Here is a 21,387-nt window from a genome sequence, read left to right on the forward strand (position 1 = left end):
GAAAGCTTGTATTGTGCTCATGCAGATCAGTGTGAGCAGGAAATGATGAATGCAGGATGAATCACGTTACAGGACTTTAGCATCAGATCTCAGTTTAACAATTACTAACAGTATTTATTATTTATAATGTTATAAATGTATTTATTATTTATAATGTTATAAATGTATTGATTATTTATAATGTTATAAATGTATTTGATTATTTATAATGTTATAAATGTGTTTGATTATTTATAATGTTATAAATGTATTTGATTATTTTCTGCTTCAGAACTGAACAAGGATTTCTGCTGCTCCTCGTGTCCACGTTCCTCTACAATCCAAAATCAGCTCCACAATCACATCAAGAGCTGCAACCATGATAAATATGAGACTCTGGTGAAGATTAAGACTGAACATGAGTATCTGACGCCCACCAGAAGCTCCAGTAATCAGCAAACGTCCTCTGGTACTGTCAGCATTAACACCTCTCTCAGTCCCACACAGGAAGAAGGAAACGTCTGCTCACAGTGTGGGAAGAGCTTCAGGTTCCTGAGTTTTCTCAAAATACACCAGCGCATTCACACTGGAGAGAAACCGTATCAGTGCTCACAGTGTGGAAAGAGTTTTATTACACAGAGTGATCTAAAAAAACACCAGCGCATTCACACTGGAGAAAAACCGTATTTCTGCTCACAGTGTGGGAAGCGTTTTAATGCACAGAGTAAGCTCAAAATACACCAGCGCATTCACACTGGAGAGAAACCATATCGGTGCTCACAGTGTGGAAAGAGTTTTAATACAAAGAGTGAGCTCAAAATACACCAGCGCATTCACAGTGGACAGAAACCGTATCAGTGCTCACAGTGTGGAAAGAGTTTTAATCAACAGGGTCATCTCAAAACACACCAGCGCATTCACAGTGGAGAGAAACCGTATCAGTGCTCACAGTGTGGGAAGGGTTTTAATACAAAGAGTGATCTGAAAAAACACCAGCACATTCACACTGGAGAGAAACCGTATCAGTGCTCACAGTGTGGAAAAAGTTTTAATCAACAGAGTCATATCAAAATCCACCAGCGCATTCACACTGGAGAGAAACCGTATCAGTGCTCACAATGTGGTAGGGGTTTTAATACAAATAATGATCTCATAACACACCAGCGCATTCACACCGGAGAGAAACCATATCAGTGCTCACAGTGTGGAAAGAGTTTTAATACAAAGAGTGAGGTTAAAATACACCAGCGCATTCACACTGGAGAGAAACCGTATCAGTGCTCACAGTGTGGGAAGAGTTTTATTCAACTGAGTCATCTCAAAATCCACCAGCGCATTCACACTGGAGAGAAACCGTATCAGTGCTCACAGTGTGGGAAGAGTTTTAATCAACAGAGTCATTTCAAAATCCACCAGCGCATTCACACTGGAGAGAAACCGTATCAGTGCTCACATTGTGGGAAGAGTTTTAATCAACAGAGTGCTTTCAAAACACACCAGCGCATTCACACTGGAGAGAAACCGTATCAGTGCTCACAGTGTGGAAAGAGTTTTATTACACAGAGTGATCTAAAAAAACACCAGCGCATTCACACTGGAGAAAAACCGTATTTCTGCTCACAGTGTGGGAAGCGTTTTAATGCACAGAGTAAGCTCAAAATACACCAGCGCATTCACACTGGAGAGAAACCATATCGGTGCTCACAGTGTGGAAAGAGTTTTAATACAAAGAGTGAGCTCAAAATACACCAGCGCATTCACAGTGGACAGAAACCGTATCAGTGCTCACAGTGTGGAAAGAGTTTTAATCAACAGGGTCATCTCAAAACACACCAGCGCATTCACAGTGGAGAGAAACCGTATCAGTGCTCACAGTGTGGGAAGGGTTTTAATACAAAGAGTGATCTGAAAAAACACCAGCACATTCACACTGGAGAGAAACCGTATCAGTGCTCACAGTGTGGAAAAAGTTTTAATCAACAGAGTCATATCAAAATCCACCAGCGCATTCACACTGGAGAGAAACCGTATCAGTGCTCACAATGTGGTAGGGGTTTTAATACAAATAATGATCTCATAACACACCAGCGCATTCACACCGGAGAGAAACCATATCAGTGCTCACAGTGTGGAAAGAGTTTTAATACAAAGAGTGAGGTTAAAATACACCAGCGCATTCACACTGGAGAGAAACCGTATCAGTGCTCACAGTGTGGGAAGAGTTTTATTCAACTGAGTCATCTCAAAATCCACCAGCGCATTCACACTGGAGAGAAACCGTATCAGTGCTCACAGTGTGGGAAGAGTTTTAATCAACAGAGTCATTTCAAAATCCACCAGCGCATTCACACTGGAGAGAAACCGTATCAGTGCTCACATTGTGGGAAGAGTTTTAATCAACAGAGTGCTTTCAAAACACACCAGCGCATTCACACTGGAGAGAAACCGTATCAGTGCTCACATTGTGGAAAGAGCTTTAATCAACAAAGTGCTCTCAAAACACACCAGCGCATTCACACTGGAGAGAAACCATATCAGTGCTCACATTGTGGAAAGAGCTTTAATCAACAGAGTGCTCTCAAAACACACCAGCGCATTCACACTGGAGAGACATTAGCTGCATCCAGAATCGCATACTGACAGAGTCTGTACTAGATTGGAGGAAGTACGCAGCGCTTTCAGTACAGAAGTGTGCAGTATGCACACAACACTAGGGGTGGGCGATATGGCCTTTAAAAAATATCATGATATCTTAGCGATAATGATATTCACTCGGGATACATAAGAACACACTTGTTTTGCAGACACTCAGGAAATTTAAGGTACAAATGTTACTAAATGTCCATTAAATTAAGCATCACTTCCAGTAGGGCTGGGTGATATGGTTAAAAAACTCATATTCCCATATAAATGTACGATATAATGTAAACTTAAAGTACACCGCATTCCTAATTATTATGCAAATTGGATTTAAGTGTCATAAAGATTACATTTTTTGTTTCTCAATTTAACTCATGGATGGTATTGTGTCTCATGGCTCTTTGGATCACTGAAATCAATCTTAGACACCTGTGATAATTAGTTTGCCATTTAAAGGAAAACTACTTAAGAAGGACGTTCCACATTATCAAGCAGGCCACAGGTTTCAAGCAACATGGGAAAGAAAAAGGATCTCTCTGCTGCCGAAAAGCATCAAATAGTGCAATGCCTTGGACAAGGTATGAAAACATTTGATATTTCACGAAAACTTAAGCCTGATCTTCGTACTGTGAAGAGATTAGTGGCTGATTCAGAGCACAGATGGGTTCGTGCAGATAAAGGCAGAATGAGGAAGGTTTCTGCCAGACAAGTTCATCGGATTAAGAGAGCAGCTGCTAAAATGCCATTACAAACCAGCAAACAGGTATTTGAAGCTGCTGGTGCCTCTGGAGTCCAGCGAACCTCAAGGTGTAGGATCCTCCAGAGGCTTGCAATTGTGCATAAACCTACTATTCGGCCACCCCTTACCAGTGCTCACAAGCAGAAACGGTTGCAGTGGGCCCAGACATACATGATGAGTACCGTGCAACCCTGGATGGTCCAGATGGATGGATTAGTGGATGGTCACCATGTCCCAACAAGGCTGCGATGTCAGCAAGGAGGTGAAGGAGTTATGTTTTGGGCCTTCGGGTTCCTGAAGGTGTGAAAATTACCTTGGCAAAGTATATAGAGTTTCTGACTGACCACTGGTACAAAAAGAACAATCGTGCCTTTCTGCAGCAAAATCATCTTCATGCATGACAAATCTGGTGCTGCAAAGATTACCTCTGTGTCATTGGCTGCTATGGGCATAAAATGAGAGAAACTTGTGGTGTGGCCACCATCCTCCCTGACCTTAACCCTATTGAGAACCTTTGGAGTATCCTCAAGCAAAAGATCTATTATGGTGGGAGGCAGTTCACATCAAAACAGCAGCTCTTGGAGGCTATTCTGACATCCTGCAAAGAAACTCAAGCAGAAACTCTCCAAAAACTCACAAGTTCAATGGATGCAAGAATTGTGAAGGTGATATGAAAGAAGGGGTCCTGTGTTAACATGTACAGTGTATCACAAAAGTGAGTACACCCCTCACATTTCTGCAAATATTTCATTACATCTTTTCATGGGACAACACTATAGACATGAAACTTGGATATCACTTAGAGTAGTCAGTGTACAACTTGTATAGCAGTCTTCTGAAAATAACTCAACACACAGCCATTAATGTCTAAATAGCTGGCAACATAAGTGAGTACACCCCACAGTGAACATGTCCAAATTGTGCCCAAATGTGTCGTTGTCCCTCCCTGGTGTCATGTGTCAAGGTCCCAGGTGTAAATGGGGAGCAGGGCTGTTAAATTTGGTGTTTTGGGTACAATTCTCTCATACTGGCCACTGGATATTCAACATGGCACCTCATGGCAAAGAACTCTCTGAGGATGTGAGAAATAGAATTGTTGCTCTCCACAAAGATGACCTGGGCTATAAGAAGATTGCTAACACCCTGAAACTGAGCTACAGCATGGTGACCAAGGTCATACAGCGGTTTTCCAGGACAGGTTCCACTCGGAACAGGCTTCGCCAGGGTCGACCAAAGAAGTTGAGTCCACGTGTTCGGCGTCATATCCAGAGGTTGGCTTTAAAAAATAGACACATGAGTGCTGCCAGCATTGCTGCAGAGGTTGAAGACGTGGGAGGTCAGCCTGTCAGTGCTCAGACCATACGCCGCACACTGCATCAACTCGGTCTGCATGGTCGTCATCCCAGAAGGAAGCTGACGCACAAGAAAGCCCGCAAACAGTTTGCTGAAGACAAGCAGTCCAAGAACATGGATTACTGGAATGCCCTGTGGTCTGACGAGACCAAGATAAACTTGTTTGGCTCAGATGGTGTCCAGCATGTGTGGCGGCGCCCTGGTGAGAAGTACCAAGACAACTGTATCTTGCCTACAGTCAAGCATGGTGGTGGTAGCATCATGGTCTTGGGCTGCATGAGTGTTGCTGGCACTGGGGAGCTGCAGTTCATTGAGGGAAACATGAATTCCAACATGTACTGTGACATTCTGAAACAGAGCATGATCCCCTCCCTTCGAAAACTGGGCCTCATGGCAGTTTTCCAACAGGATAACGACCCCAAACACAACCTCCAAGATGACAACTGCCTTGCTGAGGAAGCTGAAGGTAAAGGTGATGGACTAAACCCAATTGAGCACCTGTGGCGCATCCTCAAGTGGAAGGTGGAGGAGTTCAAGGTGTCTAACATCCACCAGCTCCGTGATGTCATCATGGAGGAGTGGAAGAGGATTCCAGTAGCAACCTGTGCAGCTCTGGTGAACTCCATGCCCAGGAGGGTTAAGGCAGTGCTGGATAATAATGGTGGTCACACAAAATATTGACACTTTGGGCACAATTTGGACATGTTCACTGTGGGGTGTACTCACTTATGTTGCCAGCCATTTACACATTAATGGCTGTGTGTTGAGTTATTTTCAGAAGACAGTAAATCTACACTGCTATACAAGTTGTACACTGACTACTCTAAGTTATATCCAAGTTTCATTTCTATAGTGTTGTCCCATGAAAAGATGTAATAAAATATTTGCAGAAATGTGAGGGGTGTACTCACTTTCGTGATACACTGTAACTTGGTCTGTTAGGATGTTTTTGATTGAAATATCTTTTGATTTCAGTGAATGCTGCCAATTCAACAAATGACCATTTTCAGTTCTTTACAACCTATGAAATGTTTTGAAACTCTGTTGTGCAAAATAATTTGGAACAGTGATTTTTTTTTTTTTTTGAAGAATATACTGTTATCAATGGGAGGTTTGTTCAATAAAATTCGATTTATACTCTATAACGGTTGATGATTTAAAAATTAGCAGTGACCGACACTCCTTGTACTCACGCGGATGCTTTTGCTTTAGGTGCTGAAGTAAATGTGATGTTGCCACTGTTTGTCGTGATTGTATTTACAGTCGTTTGTTTGGAGTCTGACCTTCTGTATCCGAAAAACTTCCACACCAGTGATGTAGCTCACCTATTAGGGACTAGTTCATACTCAGTGCTCAGCGCCCTGGTGCGCCTGCCACCTACACCCCCGCCCCCGCTGTAGTTACGCCCCTGTGCAACACGTATAACATCCTGTCAACCCACATCGTTAACTATGTTAAAGCGTTTATACAGTCCATCGTGATCTATTTAAGGTCCGTGTACCTTTGGTCATTCGTTTTTCACTTCAAATCCCAAAGTTAAAAAAACAGGAACACGGGGCGTTATTCGTATTTTATTTCAAGTTCAAAAATCAAATAACAAACAAGCAGAAATTGAAAAACGGCTCGTATTTTAATTTTACGAAATCAACTTTTTTAATCAGTTCAACTGATAAAATAATAAAAATGTTACGCCGCGCCCCCTGTTCTGACTTGTGTCTGCCGTAGTTTTTCCTGCCCTTGTAATTCACATAAGAACTACTGTACTTTTTCTTTAAAAAAATAAAGGTTATTGTAAGAAAAAGAATGTTGTTTTCTAATGTCTGACCTGTCATGTAATGTGCATTACAAATATATTGTCTGGCCCTTTAAGAATGTTAAGTGTACTATGCTAGGGCATAGGGAGCAAGTGTGTAGGGAAGATATCAGAAATGATCGATTTCGGTTGTGCTTATGTTCACTTGTGTGACATAAGTAGCGTTCTGCTTCCTGCACTTTTAAGAAATGCAAATTACCACAGAGACACATTGTGGCACAAACAGCCCAATAAAAATCGTTTGATTAAAATTTTTAATCTCGAAACTTTGAAATTACAGATGGCTGTCTGAAGGGTGGACCCCATGTATACACTTTTTACAAACTGTTGACTGTTGTAGTTTTGAACTGATTGATCTGATTTTAAAGTAAACTGCTATCAACAAGTTGAGTTGTTTGTAGTGAACTGATTACCCCTCCCCCACTGAGGTGATGTTAAGCTGCATCTGAAATCTCATACTTACAGAGTCTGTACTAGATTGGAGGAAGTACGCAGCGCTCAGCCGGTAAAGAAGTGCGCGGCGCTTTCAGTACAGAAGTGTGCAGTATGCACACAAACAACCCTACGTACTACGTCCACCATCTTACCAACGTCAAGTGATGACCTGAGGACGTGATGATGTAATATCACCATAGTTACATTAAAAGCTCATTACAAGCCCCACTCATGGATATTTATCGTCTTTTTGCGCTAATTATAACGTTATTTAGGGTTGTATACAATAACAACATTTTTCTTTTGTTTATCTTACAAAATTTGTGAATAAGTGCCGGTGCTGACTTGCCACTAATTTCAGTCCAGACAGAGTGGGTTTGACAGTGGTGTTTAGGGCAGCTGAAACATCAAAACTTTACATTCAGGTGTAGCTTTCATCAGTCTCTACATGCTCTTCACCACTGTGCTGGTGTTCTCCTGAGCAGATCAGGCTTATCATCGTGTTCGTGTCTACCAGCGCCTCCGCAGATGTACCTTTGAACCGACATAGCACTTTAAGCTTGCCTGGTTTTTTACAATGGTGGAATAACACCCATGCTCATATGGCCTCATTTTCTCAGCTTCACTTTTACTGCAGCTTTTTCTGATTTGGTGGCATGATCAGTAAAGATGGTGTCTAATTCTTCAGTGCAGTGCGGTGCTGGAACATGCTGGAGTTACCCAGGTGAAATTGCTGTGGCAGGCAGGTCACAGTTGTTTAAAGTGGAAAGTTGTATTAAGTTCTCCAGCACCAGGCTTTCCTTAACTGCAGTTGGGAATTTCTGTGACATGTAGCCCCAGTTTCTCACCTCACCATCATTTTCTGTGGTGGGGTTGGTGTCGCAGGTTAGCTGGCCACGGGTGCTTCCTGAAATTCAGCTTCAAAGATTTTTGGTAAGGGCCACCCACGTTAGACTATTCTATAGGTTCAGGTCCCTCCATGGCACCGGTGATCTGAGCTACCTTTACTGTCTTACTTTAACCCACTGTGGTGGCTTGCATTGCATCTTGGGAATCTGTGCTGGTTCAGAGTAGACAGCAAAAGCTGTAAATGATGTGTGTCCTTTATCACTATTAAAGGGGCAGTTGTAGCCTAGCCTAGTTGTAGCCCAGCGGTTAAGGTACTGGACTAGTAATTAAACGGTCGCTTGTTCAAACCCCACCACTGCCAGGTGGCCAATGTTGGGCCCTTGAGCAAGGCCCTTGACCCTCAATTGCTCAGACAACATAGTGTCACAATACTGTAAGTCGCTTTGAAGTTACTGTTGTAGTACCACCAAATTGGATGTGGTTTAAAGAAACTCCAGTGTCCTGCACAGAGCCCTGACCTTAGCTCCACTCAACAGCTCTGAGATGAACCGGAACACCGACTGAGGCTTTTTTTTTTTTTTACAATGCATCAGTGCCCAGCCATACAAATGCTTTTTTACTGAGTTCCCACAGACACACTTCAAAGTCTCTTAAGAAGCTTCTCAGAAAAACGACTAGCTAAAAAGATCACACAGAGGTCACTGTGTTAGTACCGTTTGTTTTTACATTTATTTTGCTTTCTGTTTACAGTATTTGTCATTATTTTGCAGTATTTAATTTATAATTAATTAATTAATTAAAGTTGGAAGTGTGTGTGGAAGTTGTACACACAAGAAACGACAACAATATAATAGTGTTAATTAGTGTTAATCTTAATAATATGTTGTGTGGCATTTAAAAACTTCCACACACACTTTATACACACACACACACTTTTTCTCCGGTTGACCTACCCTGTGGGGGGACCTGAGGCCATTTCAATGAAACTTTGTCAGATGACTTAAATTAAGGCTTTCTATTGGTTGAAATGATTGTGCCTGTGGGGACTTTGATTCAGGTTTGCTGGTTTGGTGTGCAATTAGGTGGCAGTCCCCACCAGGATATATAAACAAGTACACATTATACTCACATGTAATACACACACCTTATACACACGTAACACAGACACGTAATACACACATGTAATACACACATAATACACACACAGGGTGTGTCATGGTATGGGGGTGTACCAGTACCAGGGTCTGTCATGGTATGGGGGTATGTCAGTACCAGGGTGTGTCATGGTATGGGTTGTGTCAATACCAGTACCAGGGTGTGTCAGTACCAGTACCAGGGTGTGTCATGGTATGGGGTGTGTCAGTACCAGTACCAGGGTGTGTCATGGTATGGGGGTGTGTCAGTACCTGGGTGTGTCATGGTATGAGGGTGTGTCAGTACCAGGGTGTGTCATGGTATGGGTTGTACCAGTACCAGGGTGTGTCAGTACCAGTACCAGGGTGTGTCATGGTATGGGTTGTGTCAGTACCAGTACCAGGGTGTGTCATGTTATGGGGTGTGTCAGTACCAGTACCAGGGTGTGTCATGGTATGGGGGTGTGTCAGTACCAGGGTGTGTCATGGTATGGGTTGTGTCAGTACCAGGGTGTGTCATGGTATGGGGTGTGTCATGTTATGGGGTGTGTCAGTACCAGTACCAGGGTGTGTCATGGTATAAGTTGTGTCAGTACCAGTACCAGGGTGTTTCATAGTATGGGGGTGTGTCAGTACCCGGGTGTGTCATGGTATGAGGGTGTGTCAGTACCAGGGTGTGTCATGGTATGGGGGTGTGTCAGTACCAGGGTGTGTCATGGTATGGGTTGTGTCAGTACCAGTACCAGGGTGTGTCATGGTATGGGGGTGTGTCAGCACCCGGGTGTGTCATGGTATGGGTTGTGTCAGTACCAGGGTGTGTCATGGTATGGGGTGTGTCATGTTATGGGGTGTGTCAGTACCAGTACCAGGGTGTGTCATGGTATGGGTTGTGTCAGTACCAGTACCAGGGTGTGTCATGGTATGGGGTATGTCAGTACCCGGGTGTGTCATGGTATGGGTTGTGTCAGTACCCGGGTGTGTCATGGTATGGGTTGTGTCAGTACCAGGGTGTGTCATGGTATGGGGGTGTGTCAGTACCCGGGTGTGTCATGGTATGGGGTGTGTCAGTACCACTACTAGGGTGTATCATGGTATGGGGGTGTGTCAGTACCAGGGTGTATCATGGTATGGGGGTGTGTCAGTACCAGGGTGTGTCATGGTATGGGGGTGTGTCAGTACCAGGGTGTGTCATGGTATGGGGAGTGTCAGTACCAGGATGTGTCATGGTATGGGGGTGTACCAGTACCAGGGTGTGTCATGGTATGGGTTGTGTCAGTACCAGGGTGTGTCATGGTATGGGGGTGTGTCAGTACCAGTACCAGGGTGTGTCATGGTATGGGGGTGTGTCAGTACCCGGGTGTGTCATGGTATGAGGGTGTGTCAGTACCAGGGTGTGTCATGGTATGGGTTGTGTCATTACCAGTACCAGGGTGTGTCATGTTATGGGGTGTGTCAGTACCAGTACCAGGGTGTGTCATGGTATGGGTTGTGTCAGTACCAGTACCAGGGTGTGTCATGGTATGGGTTGTGTCAGTACCAGTACCAGGGTGTGTCATGTTATGGGGTGTGTCAGTACCAGTACCAGGGTGTGTCATGGTATGGGTTGTGTCAGTACCAGTACCAGGGTGTGTCATGGTATGTGGGTGTGTCAGTACCCGGGTGTGTCATGGTATGAGGGTGTGTCAGTTCCAGGGTGTGTCTTGGTATGGGTTGTGTCAGTACCAGTACCCAGGGGTGTCATGGTATGGGGGTGTGTCAGTACCCGGGTGTGTCATGGTATGGGGGTGTGTCAGTACCAGTACCAGGGTGTGTCATGGTATGGGGGTGTGTCAGTACCAGTACCAGGGGTGTCATGGTATGGGGGTGTGTCAGTACCAGGGTGTATCATGGTATGGGGGTGTGTCAGTACCCGGGTGTAACATGGTATGGGGGTGTGTCAGTACCAGGGTGTGTCATGGTATGGGGCTGTGTCAGTACCAGTACCAGGGTGTATCATGGTATGTGGGTGTGTCAGTACCCGGGTGTGTCATGGTATGAAGGTGTGTCAGTTCCAGGGTGTGTCATGGTATGGGTTGTGTCAGTACCAGTACCAGGGTGTGTCATGGTATGGGTTGTGTCAGTACCCGGGTGTGTCATGGTATGGGGTATGTCAGTACCAGGGTGTGTCATGGTATGGGTTGTGTCAGTACCCGGGTGTGTCTTGGTATGGGTTGTGTCAGTACCAGTACCCAGGGGTGTCATGGTATGGGGGTGTGTCAGTACCCGGGTGTGTCATGGTATGGGGGTGTGTCAGTACCAGTACCAGGGTGTGTCATGGTATGGGGGTGTGTCAGTACCAGTACCAGGGGTGTCATGGTATGGGGGTGTGTCAGTACCAGGGTGTATCATGGTATGGGGGTGTGTCAGTACCCGGGTGTATAATGGTATGGGGGTGTGTCAGTACCAGGGTGTGTCATGGTATGGGGCTGTGTCAGTACCAGTACCAGGGTGTATCATGGTATGGGGGTGTGTCAGTACCAGGGTGTGTCATGGTATGGGGGTGTGTCATGGTTTGGGGTGTGTCAGTACCAGGGTGTGTCATGGTATGGGGGTGTGTCAGTACCAGTACCAGGGTGTGTCATGGTATGGGGTGTGATTCACTGTGTGGAATTAACAAACCACTCTGGACAGGTTGCCAGACACACCTAAACAAACACACTTATACCTAGGGTACCCCTTTACCCCCAGGACATGGGGAGAACATGCAAATTCTTTCCGGTAATCAAACCCAGGACCCTCCAGAAGCCGTCCCACAGTGGAAATCAAGTCAGTATATGTGCAGTCACATGAATCCAGTCATGCCCATATATGGTAAAGGTAAATTCACTCTGCTCCCTCGGAACGCTGTGACATCACAATGTGGACCTGTGCTCTTCAGCAGCAGCATTTTGATTTTCTCCTCATTTACGATGGCTGCTTCTCTGAGACAGAGGTTTCTGCGTGTGCTGTGTTGCGGGGCGCCTCCCCGGGTGTCCTCCGGGGGCGACCCGGGTCACGGGGGCGGTGCGGAGGCCGAGGAAGCGCTCCTGATGGAGGGGTTTCTGTTTAAGAGGACCAGGAGTGTGTTTAAAACCTGGAACAGGTCTGTACACTGATGCTTAGTCTATATATTAGGAATTATATATCTATACACTCAACATTATATATATACACTATTATATTTATACACTTAATATTATATACATAGACACACATTATATCTATAAACTCAATATTATATATATACACTCAATATTATATATATATATATACACGATGTGTTTGATCTCTGCAGGCGGTGGTTCATCATACAGAACAATCAGCTTCTCTACAAGAAGAGGTTTAAGGTAGGTCACATGACTTTATATGATCCAAATCAGCTCTTTCCTGGACTCTGTGAAATACCCATAATGTACCGCGGCCATACGCCCCTCATCATTCGGGCGCATTACAGCAGAAGTCGACTTCTGTGCCGGGCTGTGTCCCAAACCACCCCCGTCATGTTTACGTCTGGGATGATTTCACCGGCATTTATATCATCAACTGTATAAATAAGAAGGTTTTATGTTCTATTCCCCCAGCGTGACTTCATGGTGCTGGCTGAAGACCTGCAGCGCTGTTCGGTCCAGAGCTGCGAGGACGCCGGGCGACGCTTCTGCTTCCGGGTGGTCACGCCCACAAGGTAAGTCCAGATCTATAATCACAGATAGATAGACAGATAGACAGATAATCAATAGACAGACAGACAGATGATCAATAGACAGACAGATAGATGATCAATAGACATATAGATAGGCAGACAGACAGATAGATGATCAATAGACAGACAGACAGATAACCAATAGACAGACAGATGATCAATAGACAGACAGACAGATGATCAATAGACAGATAGATAGGCAGACAGACAGATAGATGATCAATAGACAGACAGACAGATAACCAATAGACAGACAGATGATCAATAGACAGACACAGATGATCAATAGACAGATAGACACATATTAGACATACAAATAGTCAGACAGACAAATAGACAGAGAGACAGCCAGATAGATGATCAATACACAGACAATAGATATATAGACAAGATAATTGATAGATAGACAGACAGACAGACAGACAGATGACCAATAAACAGACAGACAGATAGATGCTAGATAGACAGATGGATAGACTGATAGACAAGAAGACAGATTATAGATAAATAGATACAGTGGGGCCAAAAAGTATTTAGTCAGCCACTGATTGTGCAGGTTCTCCTACTTAGAAAGATGAGAGAGGTCTGTAATTTTCATCATAGCTACACTTCAACTATGAGAGACAAAATGAGAAAAAAAAAATCCAGGAAATCACATTGTAGGATTTTTAAAGAATTTATTTGTAAATTATGGTGGAAAATAAGTATTTGGTCAAAAACAAACAAGCAAGATTTCTGGCTCTCACAGACCTGTAACTTCTTCTTTAAGAAGCTCTTCTGTCCTCCACTCGTTACCTGTATTAATGGCACCTGTTTGACCTTGTTATCTGTATAAAATACACCTGTACACAGCCTCAAACAGTCAGACTCCAAACTCAACCATGGCCAAGACCAAAGAAAATTGTAGACCTGCACCAGGCTGGGAAGAGTGAATCTACAATAGGCAAGCAGGTTGGTGTGAATAAATCAACTGTGGGAGCAATTGTAAGAAAATGGAAGACATACAAGACCATTGATAATCTTCCTCGATCTGGGGCTCATCCCGTGGGGTCAAAATAATCATGAGAACGGTGAGCAAAAATGCCAGAACTACACGGAGGGACCTGATGAATGACCTGCAGAGAGCTGGGACCAAATTAACAAAGGCTACCATCAGTAACACACTACGTCGAGAAGTACTCAAATCCTGCAGTTTCAGGCGTGTCCCCCTGCTTAAGCCAGTACATGTCCAGGCCCGTCTGAAGTTTGCCAGAGAGCATTTGGATGATCCAGAAGAGGATTGGGAGAATATCATGTGGTCAGATGAAACCAAAATGGAACTTTTTGGTAAAAACTCAACTCGTCGTGTTTGGAGGAAGCAGAATCCTGAGTTGCACCATACCTACTGTGAAGCATGGGGGTGGAAACATCATGCTTTGGGGCTGTTTTTCTGCAAAGGGGACAGGACGACTGATCCGTGTTAAGGGAAGAATGAACGGGGCCATGTATCGTGAGATTTTAAGCCAAAACCTCCTTCCATCAGTGAGAGCATTGAAGATGGAATGTGGCTGGGTCTTCCAGCATGACAATGATCCCAAACACAGCGCTCGGGCAACGAAGGAGTGGCTCCGTAAAAAGCATTTCAAGGTCCTGAAGTGGCCTAGCCCGTCTCCAGACCTCAACCCCATAGAAAATTTGTGGAGGGAGTTTAAAGTCTGTGTTGCCCCAAAACATCACTGCTCTAGAGGAGATCTGCATGGAGGAATGGGCCAAAATAGCAGCTACAGTGTGTGCAAACCTGGTGAAGACTTACAGGAAACGTTTGGCCTCTGTCATTGCCAACAAAGGTTATGTTACAAAGTATTGAGTTGAACTTTTGTTATTGACCAAATACTTATTTTCCACCATAATTTACAAATAAATTCTTTAAAAATCCTACAATGTGATTTCCTGGATTTTTTTTTCCTCATTTTGTTTCTCATAGTTGAAGTGTACCTATGATGAAAATTACAGACCTCTCTCACCTTTCTAAGTAGGAGAACCTGCACAATCAGTGGCTGAGTAAATACTATTTGGCCCCACTGTAATTAATAGACAGACAGACAGACAGACAGACAGACAGACAGACAGACAGACAAATATTAGCCAGACAAATAGATAGTCAGACAGACAGATAGATAGATAGACAGACAGCTAGATAGATGATCAATAGACAAACAGACAGATGTTCCATAAACAGACAGACAGATTCTAGATAGACATATGAATAGACAGATAGACAAGAAGATAATTGATAGACAGACAGATAGATTATCAAAAGACAGATCAATAGACAGACTATTTATCTATCTTTCTATCCATTTGTCTGTCTCAATGTCTGTCTATCTATCTGTTTATCTATCTACTCAATCTGTCTGTCTGTCTGCATCCTATATAATCTGTATCTATCACCGTGTGTGTACAGGAGCTGTACGTTCCAGGCCGACTGTGAGGCAGGTAGACGGGCGTGGATCAGCGCCATTCAGAACCTGACTGAGAGAGAAGAAGGAACAGTCAAGAGCGAGGTGAATTATCATCACCACTATACTCCGGGAGGGGAGGGGTTCGGTTCTCGGCTCTGTAACACCAGTTTAATGCGTCTGAATCAGGAGGAATCAGACGGGTACGAGGACGATTCGAAATCAGACTCCAGTAAGACGTTAGTGGACGGGGAGATTCAGTTGGAGGACTCAGACTCGAGCGAGCAGACAGACTCCCAGGGACCGCGGGCGTCTTCTAAAGCTCCAGGTAACCTTAACACCACCACATTCAAGTCCGACACTATTGAACTGTAGTGACTATGTAATTAACCCTTGGGCTTCATAGGTGGGATCAGTTCTGGAGAAGTCGTCTGCGATGCTCCCGAGAACAAGAGTGAGTATGCCGAACCTTTATTTGGACCCTTATTTTTGGTCTACATGAGCCCATGAAGCATCATTGGTGATACTTGTGTTGAAGATGCTGAAGGAGAACCTGCTGAGGAAGAACCTGCTGAAGGAGATCCCGGTGAAGGAGAAACCACTAAAGAAGAAACCACTAAAGGAGAAACCGGTGAAGGAGAACCCGGTGAAGGAGAACCTAGTGAAGGAAAAACCACTAAAGGAGAAACCGGTGAAGGAGAACCCGCTGAAGAAGAACCTGGTGAAGGAGAAACCGCTAAAGAAGAAACCACTAAAGGAGAAACCGGTGAAGGAGAACCCGGTGAAGGAGAACCCGGTGAAGGAAAAACCACTAAAGGAGAAACCGCTAAAGGAGAACCTGCTGAAGGAGAACCCGGTGAAGGAAAGACCGCTAAGGAAGAAACCACTAAAGGAGAAACCGGTGAAAGAGAACCCGCTAAAGGAGAACCTGCTGAAGGAGAAACCACCGATGGAGGACGTCAAGAGGAGGTGACGACCGACACGAACCCGAACAGCTTTGAGAGCCAATACACTGTTGGAGAGCTGCTGGGAAAGGGAGGCTGCGGTTCGGTCTACGAAGGCATCCATAAGGTGGACGGGAACCAGGTGAGTATCAGTTTGCTGTGTTGATCCTCCCCTTGGTCCTCCTATGGCTGCAGATACTTGTGACGACCTATCAGGACTCAGTGGGATGGATGGGATCTTCCAGCATGGCTAGAAGAGCATGACCCAGGCCCAGGCCCTCTAATTCTACAGACTTGAACCCACCTCGAATTGTCGTGTTGGCTCAATGGATCCTCCCCTGGGTCCTCCTATGTCTCCAGATACCTGCAACGACCTTCCAGGACCTTATTGGGTCACGGGGACTTCCGAGTACCACCCTGGCCCCCTGAATTCCCTTTGGTCCCAGACTTGAACCCAATTGAGCATCTATGGGACCTCCTTGATGGTCGTGTTGGCTCTACGGATCCTCCCCTGGATCCTCCCTTTGCTCCAGATACCTGTGACAACCTTCCAGGACCTTATAGGGTCACGGGGGCTTCCGAGTACCCTTCCCCCTGAATTCCCTTTGTTCCAATCTACAGATCCTCCCCAGGATCCTCCCTACAACCTACCGGGACATTATTCAGACAAACCCGGGATGCACACTAAGAAGATCTGAGTCCCTGATACCGGATACCACGGGATGCCTTTGGATGTCTCGTGGAGTCCACGTGTCGGTGGTCCGAGTTACTCCTGAAGAAGGTCTCATTTCGTGAGCTGGCTTCCCAGACTTGAACCCTAAGGAGCGCCTTGAGCAAATGCAGTCAGCACGGCTCCAGACACCCATGGCGACCTACTAGGACCTTATCGAGTCTCTCCCAACCCTTGTATTAAAAATCTACTAATGATCGTTTACTTGTGTGTGTTTAGGTTGCCATCAAATACGTGGTGAAGGATGAGGACCTCAGATTTACCAGGATTGTAAGTGACTTTACCTTTCAGATGAAGTAAATACCGTATAGACTGGATATACAGTGTATCACAAAAGTGAGTACACCCCTCACATTTCTGCAAATATTTCATTATATCTTTTCATGGGACAACACTATAGACATGAAACTTGGATATAACTTAGAGTAGTCAGTGTACAGCTTGTATAGCAGTGTAGATTTACTGTCTTCTGAAAATAACTCAACACACAGCCATTAATGTCTAAATAGCTGGCAACATAAGTGAGTACACCCCACAGTGAACATGTCCAAATTGTGCCCAAATGTGTCGTTGTCCCTCCCTGGTGTCATGTGTCAAGGTCCCAGGTGTAAATGGGGAGCAGGGCTGTTAAATTTGGTGTTTTGGGTACAATTCTCTCATACTGGCCACTGGATATTCAACATGGCACCTCATGGCAAAGAACTCTCTGAGGATGTGAGAAATAGAATTGTTGCTCTCCACAAAGATGGCCTGGGCTATAAGAAGATTGCTAACACCCTGAAACTGAGCTACAGCATGGTGGCCAAGGTCATACAGCGGTTTTCCAGGACAGGTTCCACTCGGAACAGGCTTCGCCAGGGTCGACCAAAGAAGTTGAGTCCACGTGTTAGGCGTCATATCCAGAGGTTGGCTTTAAAAAATAGACACATGAGTGCTGCCAGCATTGCTGCAGAGGTTGAAGACGTGGGAGGTCAGCCTGTCTGTGCTCAGACCATACGCCGCACACTGCATCAACTCGGTCTGCATGGTCGTCATCCCAGAAGGAAGCTGACGCACAAGAAAGCCAGCAAACAGTTTGCTGAAGACAAGCAGTCCAAGAACATGGATTACTGGAATGCCCTGTGGTCTGACGAGACCAAGATATACTTGTTTGGCTCAGATGGTGTCCAGCATGTGTGGCGGCGCCCTGGTAAGAAGTACCAAGACAACTGTATCTTGCCTACAGTCAAGCATGGTGGTGGTAGCATCATGGTCTTGGGCTGCATGAGTGTTGCTGGCACTGGGGAGCTGCAGTTCATTGAGGGAAACATGAATTCCAACATGTACTGTGACATTCTGAAACAGAGCATGATCCCCTCCCTTTGAAAACTGGGCCTCATGGCAGTTTTCCAACAGGATAACGACCCCAAACACAACCTCCAAGATGACAACTGCCTTGCTGAGGAAGCTGAAGGTAAAGGTGATGGACTAAACCCAATTGAGCACCTGTGGCGCATCCTCAAGTGGAAGGTGGAGGAGCACAAGGTGTCTAACATCCACCAGCTCCGTGATGTCATCATGAAGGAGTGAAAGAGGATTCCAGTAGCAACCTGTGCAGCTCTGGTGAATTCCATGCCCAGGAGGGTTAAGGCAGTGCTGGATAATAATGATGGTCACACAAAATATTGACACTTTGGGCACAATTTGGACATGTTCACTGTGGGGTGTACTCACTTATGTTGCCAGCCATTTAGACATTAATGGCTGTGTGTTGAGTTATTTTCAGAAGACAGTAAATCTACACTGCTATACAAGTTGTACACTGACTACTCTAACTTATATCCAAGTTTCATGTCTATAGTGTTGTCCCATGAAAAGATATAATAAAATATTTGCAGAAATGTGAGGGGTGTACTCACTTTTGTGATACACTGTACATTAAATCATTTGTTCTTGTCTCTTCTACCATCAGCCCGGCGAGACAGAGTTACTCCCCGTCGAGGTGGCCCTGATGCGCATGGTGTCCAGGCCGCCCGCCAACCCGTACGTGCTGAAGCTCCTGGAGTGGTTCGACACGCCCGAGCGCTGCATCCTGATCCTGGAGCGGCCCGTCCCCTGCGTAGACCTCTACCAGCTGATGCGCAAGAAGGGTAGGCTGAGGATGCAGTTTGCCCGGCATGTAATGCGGCAGGTTGTCCTGGCGGTGCTCCACTGCCGGGATCGCGGTGTCTTGCACAGGGACATTAAGCGCCAGAATGTCCTTCTGAACACGGAGACGCTGGAGGTGAAGCTGATCGACTTCGGATGCGGCGACCTGTTGAGGGACACTCCGTACTACACATATTCAGGTAACTGTGCACCAATGAGGGACGGGTACTTTGGTTTGGACTTTGGGTACTAGTTTGTCTTCTTTGTTCGTGTAGGCACGTGGGAATACTCGCCACCCGAGTGGATAACCAAGCAGAAGTACTATGGCTGCCCTGCGACCGTCTGGAGTCTGGGCGTACTGCTGTTTTTCTTGGTTTGTGGACGCCTGCCATTTCGGTCTAGGAAGGAGATCACCAAAGGGCGTCTAGTGTTCAAACCTGGTGTGTCTAATGGTAAGGAAATATATACATTAAGACCTGCAATTACGCTGACCAGGCATAACATTATTAGGTGAAGTGACTATCAAGGAGCGAATCGTGATGGATAAATGACTGGGTCTGAGTATCTCCAAATCTGCAGCTCTTGTGGGGTGGTCCAGGGAGGGTAGAGTGGTAAACCAGTGACAGGGTCATGGGCAGCCAAGGCTCGCTGATGCATGTGTGGCCCGATCCAGCAGAAGAGCTCCTGTAGCTCAAAGGTAGCAGCAGACCAGTAAGGATGCCCATGGTGACCCCTGTCCACGTCGCTCACCTGGGGGAACACATGGCACCAGGATGCACTATGGGAAGAAGTTCTGCCAACATTCTGCTGGGAAACTTTGGGTTGGGTCACTCTGACACGTAGCTCCTGACACGTAGCTCCTGACACGTAGCTCTGACACGTAGCATTTGAGGACCATGTCCACTCTTCCATGGATTCCCCAGATCTCGATTCAACCGAGCGTCCGTGGGATGTGTTGGACAAACGAGTCCGATCAATGGAGGCCACGTTATTAGGAAGGTGGTCATAATGTTATGCCTGATCGGTGTATCTTCTTCAGATCTAAACACCGTATAATTTAAATCTGCATTGTCGCACTCGCCAGCCTGCTGCCATCTGATCGAACAATGCCTCAAGAAGAAGCCCAGCAAGCGTCTCACCCTCGGGCAGATCCTCCTGCATGGGTGGTTTGATGAGTAACCGGAAGACTAGGTCCAGACGGTGTAGATCTTTACACTCATACTGGCGGCTGCAAAAAAGAGGGTAACACGGCAGAAAAACACGTATCAAATAATTCAAGTGATGTACGAATGATTTAATAACGTCTTGAGCGTTTCTCTCCTAGGATCTGCGCGTCTTCCAGCAAAGGTACGACCGGCTGATACAGATGCTGGAGAATCGTACTAATCGGATGTGGGCCAAAGTGGAGCTGGCGCAGATCGGGGTGAGTTTGACTCAGTCTGAAACTGGCACTATATTTACTACTATATGTGTCGACTGCCGGATGCCACCCATGCGGTTACCCATAGCGACTACGCCATCAGTCAGAACCACAGTCCTACCGTTCTAATAGAAAATCTATTTTCCTTTTACTCACAGATCCAGCACGTTAACTTTATAGACATCGTCTTTGAGCTGGTGCTGCTGGGAATTCTGGGAAGAGCGAGGGTGCATCAGATCATCTCAGTAAGAGAGTCTGTGCTCTATAGAGTCTAAAATTAATCTGTGCTGCCCTACAAGTGTAGTTAAACACACCATTGTTTAGTTGACGCAGTACCGGAGACAAAGGCTCTTTCTGGACCGGCTGATTGCTCTCATCTATTCGTGTGTTACGCCCAGATAGACTGAACGTGTTATTTATTCCATCTTCAGGTGTGTGTTCTTTACACCATGAATGATCTTGAATAGAACTGTCTGCTAGTAATCTGTTATTTCTTCTGTTTCTCTCTCAGACTGAGATGCTGAGCTTCCTGGATGAAATCTTCACTCTGGACGAGTCTTTGTATGCAGAACCTGAAGCCCTGGCTGCTGCACTGGAGACGCTTTTATGGCAGAGCCTCCAACGGTTTCATGAAAGGCTGGAAACAGAGGACATCTAAAGGCCAACCTTGATTAGAACCTTTATTTAACTGTCAGGGATGCATGTCTGGTGGTTGACGTGTTTTTAATGTTTGTTCACAGTTTGTGTACTTGTGGAGGTGCGTCAGGACCCAAGACATCGGCGACGTGTGAAGATACCACCGATGTGGAAGCATGTATTAGGATCTCTGAGAGACCTGCTGCCTTTAAGACGATGTCTTTACATCAGGACAACGCCCGGATGACTTTGTGGACCAGATCCAGATGTGTAAAAAGCTGATGTTCTGTAAAAATTTAATAAAAAAAGAAGAAACTGTGAGTCATTCATTCTCTAGCGTCTTTATTCTCCAAAATAAAAGATTTCCAATGATTTCACTGATTGCTATATAAAGTTGGGACGCAGGCAGAATAAGAGTAAAAGGTTTATAGAA

At 45.4% G+C, this 21,387-nt stretch overlaps 2 protein-coding genes across 2 annotated transcripts in view; both read left to right on the forward strand.

Annotated features, from left to right (window-relative positions):
* Positions 1-21,387, forward strand: part of LOC134326273 (zinc finger protein 850-like) — a gene marked incomplete at its 3' end in the record, with an annotated part of 57,503 nt that overhangs the window by 18,412 nt on the left and 17,704 nt on the right. The window contains exon 16 of the mRNA XM_063008441.1: positions 487-2,599. Coding sequence (XP_062864511.1) covers positions 487-2,599 — 2,113 coding nt within the window. The remainder of the gene's footprint in view (positions 1-486; positions 2,600-21,387) is intronic.
* On the forward strand, positions 16,740-21,275 carry LOC134326933 (serine/threonine-protein kinase pim-2-like). The gene is made up of 7 exons (XM_063009030.1): positions 16,740-17,041; positions 18,723-19,098; positions 19,174-19,350; positions 19,983-20,140; positions 20,223-20,321; positions 20,477-20,749; positions 20,830-21,275. The coding sequence occupies exons 2-4, from the start codon at positions 18,762-18,764 to the stop codon at positions 20,075-20,077; spliced, it is 609 nt and encodes a 202-aa protein (XP_062865100.1). The 5' UTR covers positions 16,740-17,041; positions 18,723-18,761; the 3' UTR covers positions 20,078-20,140; positions 20,223-20,321; positions 20,477-20,749; positions 20,830-21,275.

Source organism: Trichomycterus rosablanca, chromosome 14 (assembly GCF_030014385.1).
Source record: "Trichomycterus rosablanca isolate fTriRos1 chromosome 14, fTriRos1.hap1, whole genome shotgun sequence".
Lineage (NCBI taxonomy): Eukaryota > Metazoa > Chordata > Actinopteri > Siluriformes > Trichomycteridae > Trichomycterus > Trichomycterus rosablanca.

Excerpts from the sequence above, each read along its gene's own strand:
- LOC134326933 (XM_063009030.1), top strand. The coding sequence starts at position 18,762 with ATGCGCATGGTGTCCAGGCCGCCCGCCAACCCGTACGTGCTGAAGCTC. Across the intron at positions 19,099-19,173 it reads TCCGTACTACACATATTCAG|GCACGTGGGAATACTCGCCA; the intron begins GTAACTGTGCAC and ends TTGTTCGTGTAG. Across the intron at positions 19,351-19,982 it reads CAAACCTGGTGTGTCTAATG|CCTGCTGCCATCTGATCGAA; the intron begins GTAAGGAAATAT and ends CGCACTCGCCAG.